Source organism: Xenopus tropicalis, chromosome 5 (assembly GCF_000004195.4).
Source record: "Xenopus tropicalis strain Nigerian chromosome 5, UCB_Xtro_10.0, whole genome shotgun sequence".
In the NCBI taxonomy this organism is placed as follows: Eukaryota; Metazoa; Chordata; class Amphibia; order Anura; family Pipidae; genus Xenopus; species Xenopus tropicalis.
The window spans coordinates 151,757,303-151,769,325 of NC_030681.2; the positions used below are offsets into that span (position 1 = coordinate 151,757,303).

General features: G+C 42.2%; 1 protein-coding gene across 2 annotated transcripts in view; it reads left to right on the forward strand.

Annotated features, from left to right (window-relative positions):
- kif13b (kinesin family member 13B) overlaps nucleotides 1–12,023 on the forward strand; it is a 126,915-nt gene that overhangs the window by 65,341 nt on the left and 49,551 nt on the right. For both annotated transcript variants that reach the window (XM_031903082.1, XM_031903083.1), the window contains exons 14-20: nucleotides 2,057–2,187; nucleotides 5,598–5,684; nucleotides 8,534–8,721; nucleotides 9,403–9,613; nucleotides 10,752–10,914; nucleotides 11,225–11,371; nucleotides 11,852–12,001. In XM_031903082.1, coding sequence (XP_031758942.1) covers nucleotides 2,057–2,187; nucleotides 5,598–5,684; nucleotides 8,534–8,721; nucleotides 9,403–9,613; nucleotides 10,752–10,914; nucleotides 11,225–11,371; nucleotides 11,852–12,001 — 1,077 coding nt within the window. The remainder of the gene's footprint in view (nucleotides 1–2,056; nucleotides 2,188–5,597; nucleotides 5,685–8,533; nucleotides 8,722–9,402; nucleotides 9,614–10,751; nucleotides 10,915–11,224; nucleotides 11,372–11,851; nucleotides 12,002–12,023) is intronic.

A 12,023-nucleotide genomic window follows, 5' to 3' on the forward strand; every position in this document is an offset into this window, starting at 1 on the left:
ATTGCCAAACCTCTTCACTTAATTTTTCAGGATTCATTGAGGTCTGGCATGGTGCCAAGAGACTGGCGGATTGCTAATGTGGTGCCGTTATTTAAAAAGGGATCCCGTTCTCAGCCTGAAAACTATAGGCCTGTTAGTCTGACATCAGTAGTAGGAAAACTTTTGGAAGGGGTAATAAGGGATAGGGTACTTGAATACATTGCAGTTCACAATACTATTAGTTTGTGCCAGCATGGTTTTATGCGTAACAGATCTTGCCAGACTAATTTAGTCGCCTTTTATGAGGAGGTGAGCAGGAACCTTGATGCTGGAATGGCAGTTGATGTCATCTACTTGGACTTTGCTAAAGCGTTTGATACAGTACCTCACAGAAGGTTAATGATCAAATTAAGGAATATTGGCCTAGAACATAATATTTGTAATTGGATAGAGAACTGGCTGAAGGATAGAGTACAAAGAGTGGTTGTAAATGGAACATTTTCTAATTGGACCAGTGTGGTTAGTGGAGTACCGCAGCGGTCAGTCCTTGGGCCTTTGCTTTTTAACTTGTTTATTAATGACCTGGAGGTGGGCATAGACAGTACTGTTTCTATTTTTGCTGATGACACTAAATTGTGCAAAACTATAAGTTCCATGCAGGATGCTGCCGCTTTGCAGAGCGATTTGACAAAATTAGATAACTGGGCAGCAAACTGGAAAATGAGGTTCAATGTTGATAAGTGCAAAGTTATGCACTTTGGTAGAAATAATATAAACGCAAACTATCTACTGAATGGGAGTGTGTTGGGGGTATCCTTAATGGAGAAGGATCTAGGGGTTTTTGTTGATAACAAGTTGTCTAATGCCAGGCAGTGTCATTCTGTGGCTACTAAAGCAAATAAAGTGCTGTCTTGTATAAAAAAGGGCATTGACTCAAGGGATGAGAACATAATTTTGCCCCTTTATAGGTCCCTGGTAAGGCCTCACCTTGAGTATGCAGTGCAGTTTTGGGCTCCAGTCCTTAAGAAGGATATTAATGAGCTGGAGAGAGTGCAGAGACTGCAACTAAACTGGTAAAGGGGATGGAAGATTTAAACTATGGGGTTAGACTGTCGAGGTTGGGGTTGTTTTCTCTGGAAAAGAGGCGCTTGCGAGGGGACATGATTACTCTGTACAAGTACATTAGAGGGGATTATAGGCAGTTGGGGGATGTTCTTTTTTCCCATAAAAACAATCAGCGCACCAGAGGTCACCCCTTTAGATTAGAGGAAAGGAGCTTCCATTTGAAGCAGCGTAGGTGGTTTTTCACGGTGAGGGCAGTGAGGGGGTTGGGGAATGCCCTTCCTAGTGATGGGGTAATGGCAGATTCTGTTAATGCCTTTAAGAGGGGCCTGGATGAGTTCTTGATCAATCAGAATATCCAAGGCTATTGTGATGCTAATATCTACAGTTAGTACTAGTGGTTGTATATATAGTGTATGTATGTGAGTGTATAGATTGGTAGGTGTGGGTTAAGTGTGCTGGGTTTACTTGGATGGGTTGAACTTGATGGACACTGGTCTTTTTTCAACCCCATGTAACTATGTAACTATGTAACTATGTAACAAGTAGGGATCTGTGTTATATGTGTGGCTACCCATAATTCTCTCCTCACTTGCTAGGGCACAAAGTAGAAATCTGTGGTAATGTCATATCTGTTCCACAAAAGTAGTGGGCCCTTTTTTGGGAGCTTCTTGGTCCCCACAGAACACTGTCAATCACAACTGCCTGTGTCTGAGGTAATTTTGGGTGGATTTTAGGCATTTTCTATTGTGAGGGTTAATATTTATCCAGGTGCAGATTATAGGGAGTAGGAGAAAGTGGTTGACTCCCAAAAATGAATAACCATTGATATGTCTTTGGTTCCTGCCCATAATTCACTACTCAGTTTGAAAGGCACTAAGCAGGGACCTGTGCTCCTACCAGGTCTGCTCCTCCTAAGAAGAGTGTGTATGGGGTGGATGACGGTATGGACCCTAGGTTACGGTCAATAGACTTTGGAACCAGCACTAACAATATATAACGTTCTTCCCCACAGGATCACACATTAATCGGGTCCCATGACTCCCAGGACATCCAGCTGTGTGGCTTGGGAATTCTGCCTGAACACTGCATTATAGACATCTCTCCGGAAGGGCAGGTTATACTGACACCAATGAAAAACACTAGGTAAGGAGGCCGGGACCTTGGAAATGTTCTAAGAGTAATGTTTAGTCTCACAGTTCATAAATCAGATTTGTTTTGGACATTACAGGGTTATGTTATATGTTTATGTTATAGATGGACCTCTTCTAAGCAACTGTAGTACGGTTTTTGAATTATTAGTTTTCCTCTTCCAGCAACTAAAAATAAAACATAAGCTGTGAGGGTCCATTTTTTTTTTATATTTTAATTTGTAATCGTTTAACTTTCTTTTCTGCCCTGCCTGTTAATCTTCCATTCTGATTTCCAAACTGTTGTGTGATTGCTAGCATAATTAAGCCCTAGCAACTAGCTAGACACTGAAATTCCAAGCCTGAGAGTATTAAACAATGAACGTAAATATTTCGAAAATCCCAAACATAAAATAGCAGTTTTGTCTTAAAAGGGTGCTGTTTGCATCATAATAAAAACTTAATTAAGGTGAATAACTCCTTTAAAAAAAGGGCCCATGTAGGAATGGAAAAATACATTGGAGGTCATCAGATTTAATAAGGTTTTCCTAGTTATTGGTTTGTTTGCCCTTAACAATAAATGTAGAAAATTAATTAAAATGTGGGAGAAAGTAGTTAAACTTTCCTCTTAGTTAGATGTCACTGTGCCCTTATTACTGTATGGGCACTGCCCTTCCACTCCTTTCTGCATTCCCTGCATTCTGCACTCCATGGTTAAACAAAACAGGCAAAGAAGAATCCACAGGTCCCTGCTGTCGATACATGGAAATTGCATTAATGCTATTCTGTACCACTGCTAGCCCTATATACAGGTCTAAACTGAGATTCATAATGGGCCCTGATATTGCCAGTACACAGAGACCAAACAGCCCCCACAAATAAATAGTGAGTGTCTATGGCATCTTACAGCAGCCCCTCTGGCATTTAGCAGAACCCACAGATTGCCAGCCGGGGCCTGACCATATATGTAACATGAAGCAGGGCTGTCATCAGAAATCATGGGGCCCCATTTAACAGGGCCCTCCTCCCCTCACAAACCTGGCTTGTTAGCCTCAGGAAGTGATCTCTGCCTAGTAAGTAGAATGGTGGCAATTTAAAAAAAATTTTATGGACATTTTATGTCCAAAAATGTCCATCACCCAGTCCTAAGCTCTGCCAAATGCGAATGGGACCTTTGCCACAGGACCCTTTGAACACCCCACCCCTCGATGTTTATTGAGTCCACAATTTTAATAATAGAGACCCTGTTTATTTCTCTGTTATTTATATAGCTCTGACACATTTCTGCAGCTCTTTACAGAGATTATTCATCATTCACATCAGTCCCTGCCCCAGTGGAGCTTACAATCTAAGGTCCCTATCACATTCCCATCAGTCCCTGCCCCAGTGAGCTTACAATCTAAGGTCCCTATCCCATTCCCATCAGCCCCTGCCCCAGTGAGCTTACAATCTAAGGTCCCTATCCCATTCCCATCAGTCCCTGCCCCAGTGGAGTTTACAATCTAAGGCCCCTATCACATTCCCATCAGCCCCTGCCCCAGTGAGCTTACAATCTAAGGTCCCTATCCCATTCCCATCAGTCCCTACCCCAGTGGAGCTTACAATCTAAGGTCCCTATCCCATTCACATCAGTCCCTGCCCCAGTGGAGCTTACAATCTAAGGTCCCTATCGCATTCCCATCAGCCCCTGCCCCAGTGGAGCTTACAATCTAAGGTCCCTATCCCATTCCCATCAGTCCCTGCCCCAGTGGAGCTTGCAATCTAAGGTCCCTATCACATTCACACACACTATGGTCAATTTAGTCAGAAGCCAGTTAACCTGCCTGTATCTTTTTGGAAACCAGAGTACCCAGAGGGAACCCACACAGACATGGGAAGAGCATACAAAACTCCTTGCAGATAGTGCCCTGGCTGGGATTGGGTGCCAGCGCTGCAAGGCAGACACCCATAAAATCAGCGACATTCATCCTAATCAGTTTTTGCAAGCCAGTATGTGGATTTTTTTGTGTGTCTGTATTTAAAGGGGTGTGGAGGTTACCCCCTATCCATATCACAAAGGACACTTGCTGCTTCAGTTAATGCTGGTTATTTTAGTCTGCGGCAAACCTTGGCAGATTGTGATTGGCTTTGGACAGCAAAATGTAGTGCTTAAAAATCCAGTGCTTTGAATAAGAAATAATAAATAGCGGTAGGCAGTAAAGCAGGTAGTACAGGTATGGGATCTGTTGTAATCCTCTATCTAACCCTGATGAAAGTCTATTAGAAAAGTGCACTACCCCAGCTCACCAGCAGAGGGAGGTCATGCCAGCAGCACAGAATCTGCAGGCAGCATGTTTGAGGATATAGCTCTCTCTGATCTGTATATGCAGGTAGATGTGAGATTCAGGCAACTGGAGGGCTGTTTGTGTCCTTCATTACCTGGCAGCAAGTTTGCCAGCAGTTGCCTGTAACATCTTGGTGCCTCAGCTGCAGAGAAGCAGTGGTGGAACCTCAGCATTCATAAGGAAGGTAAGTGACATTGCTAGATGTAATGTAATAAAGAAAGACTACACTTGTTAGGAGGAGTGTGTGTGTGTGTTTGTGTTGGGTTTTTATACCTCACACTCCTAGTTGTTTACACCACAATGATTTTTAGTAATCTTTGGTAATATGATATTTTATCTTAAAGACTGTCTCTCTGTTTCTCTATTTCCTTAGAGTGTCTCTCTTTCCTTATAGTGTCTCTATTTCCTTATAGCGTCTCATTTGGATCATATTCTTGTTTGCACTTATATGGGATCCTTAGTAACCAAATAGCCCTTAATAGCATATAATATACATACTCTTCATACTTTATTATACTTATAAAAACAACTGTCCGACAAGCCTTGTCATGCACAGAGCCTGACGCTTCTCCTCTCTGCAAATATTTTCTTCTGTTTCTTCCTAACAACTCTTACATTCGCATTCCTACTAGAGCAGAGAGAGAGAATGGCAGAAGCCAGGTTTGACACACAAAATGAATGTGCTATATATGTATTTATATTTGTATTAACCTGTGGCATCTGGGAGTTGTAGTTCAGCTGATTAAAAAGTGTTTTTTTTTTTAATGTGGGATAGTAATTCCATTTTGGGACAAGATTAGTTGTTATAGTTACTTTTGGTACTTAGGAACAGTACTTGGTACTGTATTGACCATATATTTGCCTTGTAGTATTAAACCACAGTTGTGACTTGCTTTATTATTTAGCTATGAGAGGCATAGGAAGAGTAAATAAAATCACTGAATTTATAAAATGTGTAAAAATGGCAGTGGTTTGATTGAAAGAGTTGTTGCACTTAGCCCTTGCCTTCCTTCCCCTTGCTTGTGGCTGAAGGATTCCCTAAGTGTCTCCTGGGGAGTTTCCAAATCCTTTCATGTTCTCTTTTTGTTCCCATCTATGACAGGACCTATGTGAACGGCTCCGCAGTCACTAAAGCAACACAGCTCCAGCACGGAGACCGAATTCTCTGGGGGAACAATCACTTCTTCAGGTACGGACCTGCTTATCTTTTTTTATAGACTGACAAGAGGGGGCGCTGTCATTGTGACGCTGGGAGTTGTAACCCAACAGGTTCTGAAGGGCTGCAGGTTGGACATCCCCAGTGTCTGTACTGATAGTACCTAGCAGTTGTTACACAATACAATTTGTGCTTTGTCATTTTTGGTTTCCTGTGAAGGGGACCTGGGCAAATGTCCTTTCTTTCCTATCCAAAAACCTCTGTGTGGTTTTAAAGTTTCATAGACATTATTTTTAAGTAGCATTATTATCACTTCACAAACAGTCGTATATTTTTCATATAGAAAGCCTTGTTTTCCATCAGATCCCCATTATATTCCTATAGCAGCTCCCTACCACCCTTCTTCCATGACTGGTGCACTGGGCAGCATGGATTTTTATTATTCTATTTCATTAAATATGCTTCTCTTCAGACCTTCCCCTATAGATATTCCAGCCTGCCTTTCAGACCACTGCCTGGTTTCTAGGGTCAGTGACCATGGCAACCGTAACATTGCCAGATCATATTAAAGGGGTGGTTCACCTTTAAATTAACATTTAGCATGCTATAGAATGGCCAATGTTAAGCACGTTTTAAACTGGTCTTCGTTATTAATTTTTTCCAGTAGTTTTTGTCACCTTCACCAGTTTTCAAATGGGGGTCACTGAACCCAGCAGCCAAAACAACTATTGCTCGGTGAGGCTAAATGAGGGTACAATTTTATTGTCATTATTATTTTTTCTCTCTTATCTTTCTATTCAGACCCTCTCCTGTAAATGTATCAGTCTATAATTCAAACCACTCCCTGGTTGCTAAGGTAATTTCAGCCCTATCAACCATATAACTGTTGAAATTCCATACTGGAGAGCTGCTGAACAAAAAGTGAAAAAAAACACAAATAATAAAAAATGAAAACCAATTGCAAGTTGTTTCATTATGTTACTTTCTACGTCATACTAAAAGTTAACGCTGTGGTAGACATACCGTTACATGGGCTGTTGAATCCTGTGTATTTCTGATATATAGTCTGGAGCTGAATGTTTACCATTGCAGGCAGTCATTGTCATCAATACATTTTTAAGAAAAACTAACAGTTATTGATAGTTCCTGACTACCCCAGCCCATAGACCTCTCGGCGCTGATAATCCTGCTTATGTTTGTGCAATTACAGTGGAGGAAATAATTATTTGACCCCTCACTGATTTTGTAAGTTTGTCCAATGACAAAGAAATGAAAAGTCTCAGAACAGTATCATTTCAATGGTAGGTTTATTTTAACAGTGGCAGATAGCACATCAAAAGGAAAATCGAAAAAATAACTTTAAATAAAAGATAGCAACTGATTTGCATTTCATTGAGTGAAATAAGTTTTTGAACCCCTACCAACCATTAAGAGTTCTGGCTCCCACAGAGTGGTTAGACACTTCTACTCAATTAGTCAACCTCATTAAGGACACCTGTCTTAACTAGTCACCTGTATAAAAGACACCTGTCCACAGAATCAATCAATCAAGCAGACTCCAAACTCTCCAACATGGGAAAGACCAAAGAGCTGTCCAAGGATGTCAGAGACAAAATTGTAGACCTGCACAAGGCTGGAATGGGCTACAAAACCATTAGCAAGAAGCTGGGAGAGAAGGTGACAACTGTTGGTGCGATTGTTGGAAAATGGAAGGAGCACAAAATGACCATCAATCGACCTCGCTCTGGGGCTCCACGCAAGATCTCACCTCGTGGGGTGTCAATGATTCTGAGAAAGGTGAAAAAGCATCCTAGAACTACACGGGAGGAGTTAGTTAATGACCTCAAATTAGCAGGGACCACAGTCACCAAGAAAACCATTGGAAACACATTACACCGCAATGGATTAAAATCCTGCAGGGTTCGCAAGGTCCCCCTGCTCAAGAAGGCACATGTGCAGGCCCGTCTGAAGTTTGCCAATGAACACCTGAATGATTCTGTGAGTGACTTGGAGAAGGTGCTGTGGTCTAATGAGACCAAAATAGAGCTCTTTGGCATTAACTCAACTCGCTGTGTTTGGAGGAAGAAAAATGCTGCCTATGACCCCCAAAACACCGTCCCCACCGTCAAGCATGGGGGTGGAAACATTTTGCTTTGGGGGTGTTTTTCTGCTAAGGGCACAGGACAACTTATTCGCATTAACGGGAAAATGGACGGAGCCATGTATCGTGAAATCCTGAATGACAACCTCCTTCCCTCTGCCAGGAAACTGAAAATGGGTCGTGGATGGGTGTTCCAGCACGACAATGACCCAAAACATACAGCAAAGGCAACAAAGGAGTGGCTCAAGAAGAAGCACATTAAGGTCATGGAGTGGCCTAGTCAGTCTCCGGACCTTAATCCAATAGAAAACCTATGGAGGGAGCTCAAGCTCAGAGTTGCACAGAGACAGAAACCTTAGGGATTTAGAGATGATCTGCAAAGAGGAGTGGGACCAACATTCCTCCTAAAATGTGCGCAAACTTGGTCATCAATTACAAGAAACGTTTGGCCTCTGTGCTTGCAAACAAGGGTTTTTCCACTAAGTATTAAGTCTTTTTTTGTTAGAGGGTTCAAAAACTTATTTCACTCAATGAAATGCAAATCAGTTGCTATCTTTTATTTAAAGTTATTTTTTCGATTTTCCTTTTGATGTGCTATCTGCCACTGTTAAAATAAACCTACCATTGAAATGATACTGTTCTGAGACTTTTCATTTCTTTGTCATTGGACAAACTTACAAAATCAGTGAGGGGTCAAATAATTATTTCCTCCACTGTATATTAAAGCTGAAATTTCCTCCCTATATTTCTCCTAATGTTTTCTCTTCACCCCCTTCTAAAGGATCAGCTTACCAAAGAAGAAGAAGGCCAAGCAAGAGGACGAGGAGCAGGACTCCAGCCTGAGGAACAGCAGCAGCTTTGAACAACTAGACTTGGATGGAGATAGTTCCAGTGAAGGCTCCAGCGAGGTCAACTTCAACTATGAGTATGCCCAGATGGAAATCATGATGAAAGCCCTTGGCAATAATGGTGAGGTGGCATTTTTTTTTATTAACAATGACATTTTATCCATGATTTCGGAGAAGCTAAAGCTAACAGGGGAAGTTTTAAAGAGACAGGACAATGACTATTATAGGCAAGACAGAATCTGAAAGGGGTGCCAATATATAGTTTTTTTTTTTTTACTAGGACAAAAAACCCTCACAGTTTGGACGAGAAGGGCTAACACATAACACAGAAATGGAAGGAAGGCATTAGCCCCCACTTAATATTATGCCATGCAAATTACTCTTTAATGTCCCTGTGGTCAATAATGCAGCCAAAGCCACTGGTTTAGTTGCAGAGATGAAGCCTAATAGTTTAGTATTTAAATACAATATTTCCTAACCCAGATGTGATGTTTGGACCCTGGTTTAGGGTTCTGGTAAATATCCCACTCTTTATATGTAGAAATAAAATAGCAAATTTACCATTGTAACCTGAGGAGTTACATGGGATGCATTGAACCCCTACCCCACCGGCGTGCCTATGTTTCCTATTGAGCCAGGAACGGGACAGGAACGCATCCTTTATCCCTGTTACAACCCCCAGTGGTAGGATCTACACATTCTGCTACATAGCACTATGACTGGACAGGAACTGCCCAAATGTACTATTTTTTCCAGGCTGTTTTGAGCACAATGATACATAACCCATGTTTTGTACCTGCAGACCCCATGCAGTCCATCCTACAGAGCCTGGAGCAGCAGCATGAGGAAGAGAAGCGTTCTGCCCTTGAGCGCCAGAGACTGATGTATGAGCACGAGTTGGACCAGCTGCGCCGTAGGCTTTCCCCGGAGAAGCAGCACTACCGCAGCATGGACCGGTTCTCCTTTGGATCTCCCAACGCTCAGCAGCGAATCAGGCAGTGGACAGAAGAAAGGTGAGATGCTGGCAAGGGCAAAGATTGATCAGAGGCATCAGACTGCCATTAAGCTTAATCTTTTTTGTTATCTTGCTAAAATGAGTCCAAATACAGTGTAAATATTTAGTCATGTATTTGGGTTCATTTATACATAAATTTGTTTCTGAAGTTGGACATTAATGCTGGCGATACATTAAATAAGCTGGTCAATATCAGGCTGAGCCCATCATTTGACCCTCGGGCCAAACAAGTGGATCACAATGATGGTAAATGCAGGCCATCAGGACATGGACCACATAAACCAATATGGTCCTCGAGATTTTTAAACCTGCCCCATCAATATCTGGCCAACTTTCAGCCAGATATCAATCAGTAGGCCCGTCGGAGGCCTCGTTTCCCATACCAATTAGCTACCAAATTGTTCTGGAAGGATGGAATCAGCAGCTTTTATCAGCCCCTGTATGGCCACCTGAAAGGACAAGGAAAGGTACAATCTCTGGGGGGGTGCCTTAGGGCTGCCTCGCAGCTACCCCGGGCTGGTGTGGTTTTTTCCTAACAGTAGCACCAACCTGGGGTATAAGGTAAGGGATTACTATCACCGGGGTGCCTAACATTTTGCCACCCCCCAGTGATTTTACCTTTCCTTCTTCTTTAACTAAAATTGGGTATATAGGAGTAGATATGCTCTTCTGGAATGGGTATGAAAATGGTGGGCTGAATTAGGCTGATCTGATCATTGGTGCCCTGTGCGTGTACACAGATCATTGGGACTTGCACAGATCTTTTGGGAGTGGACCTCATCCTCACATGATGTGATTAGCACTTCCCAACTGATATCAGACCCAGTTAGAAATCAGCTGGGTTAGTCTTCATTTGTCCCCATGAATTGTCCACTTTGTCCGCAATCGTGTATGGCCAACTTTAGGGAGAGCTGGATATGAATTTGGTGGCCACTTATATGGCAATTATGCAGCCTCGGGCAATCTGTTATACTTGCTTGTTCTTTGGGCACCAAAGTAGATGGTAAGCGCCTCTGGGCAGAGGATCATTGTCTCTGTATCTTCAGTCTGGTAAACAGTGTACAGTTTGTCAGAGCTATATGGGAATAAAAGATTAGCAATACTAATTAAGACTTTCTTTTTTTCCTGCAAACCAGAGAAGCAATGCTGAATCAGAGCCTCAGAAAGCTACGGGAGCAGATAGCCAAAGCCAATCTGCATGTTCAGGAGGCCAATTTCATAGCAGAGGAGATGGATAAGAGGACAGAGTATAAAGTGACACTTCAGATTCCAGCCTCCAGTCTCAATGCCAACAAAAAGGTAAATCACCTTGTGTTTTGTATTATTATGTTTGTATTGCACAGGTTTCTATAGTTATCACAGACATAGTTACGAACTTGCTCCCTATATAACCAACCCATGTAAGGTTATATATGTTTCTCAGAATTCTATGGTCTCCGTAGCAATAAAAATATGAATGTTTTCCATTCAGTTGGGAAGAATGCTGCTAGCATATTGTTTACCTATGAACATGAACAATTGTAAAGTAGCAGAAACTGACTTGTCCCAGGGCCCAGACCCGATTGCTTGTTTAATGGTTTGTCTCCCTTCCCTGTTAATGTTTGTGCAGCGAGGCGCAGTGCTGAGCGAGCCAGCCATACAGGTGCGCAGGAAAGGGAAGGGCAAGCAAATCTGGTCCTTGGAGAAGTTGGAAAACCGTTTGGTGGATATCCGAGACCTTTACCAGGAATGGAAAGAATGTGATGAAGACGACCCAGTAAGTTTTGACATAGATAAATCATTAGGAAGAGATTCAAAGACAACATAATTCTAACACGGCAAAATTAATAGCATTGTATCCAAGCCCTTCCTCTGCTGGCAGCTTAATTACCAGTGAATTTGAACTTGTGTGCTGGGCAAATGTTAAATGAAGCATCAGTCTGGCACAGCTGCTTCATACCCCTTAACATTGCTCTGTGTTACTGTCATGCAACAAGTTGTCTAGATTCTAATAGATGTTGCCAGTGGCTACAAGGACAGACCTTTAGATAAAGGAGATACAGAAATACCAGCAGTTGTAGCAACTGTGAAATCCTGACCCTGAAGCGGCCATGTTGCCAGATATGATTGACCATGTAACAAGTTTTAGTGCTCTTATATCACCATCCAGATAACTATAGACTCCACATTTTCACTAGGACTGTGCTTATACTATAGCCTTACTAACAATTCACCTCATGTGTTTCCATGTAAAAAGATGAGCCGCTCCTATTTCCGGCGAGCAGATCCTTTCTATGATGAGCATGAAAATCACAGCCTGATTGGTGTAGCCAACGTCTTCTTGGAGTCTCTTTTCCATGATGTAAAGCTTCAGTACGCAGTTCCTATCATCAACCAGAAGGGGGAGGTCAGTTCTCTTATTTGCGGAT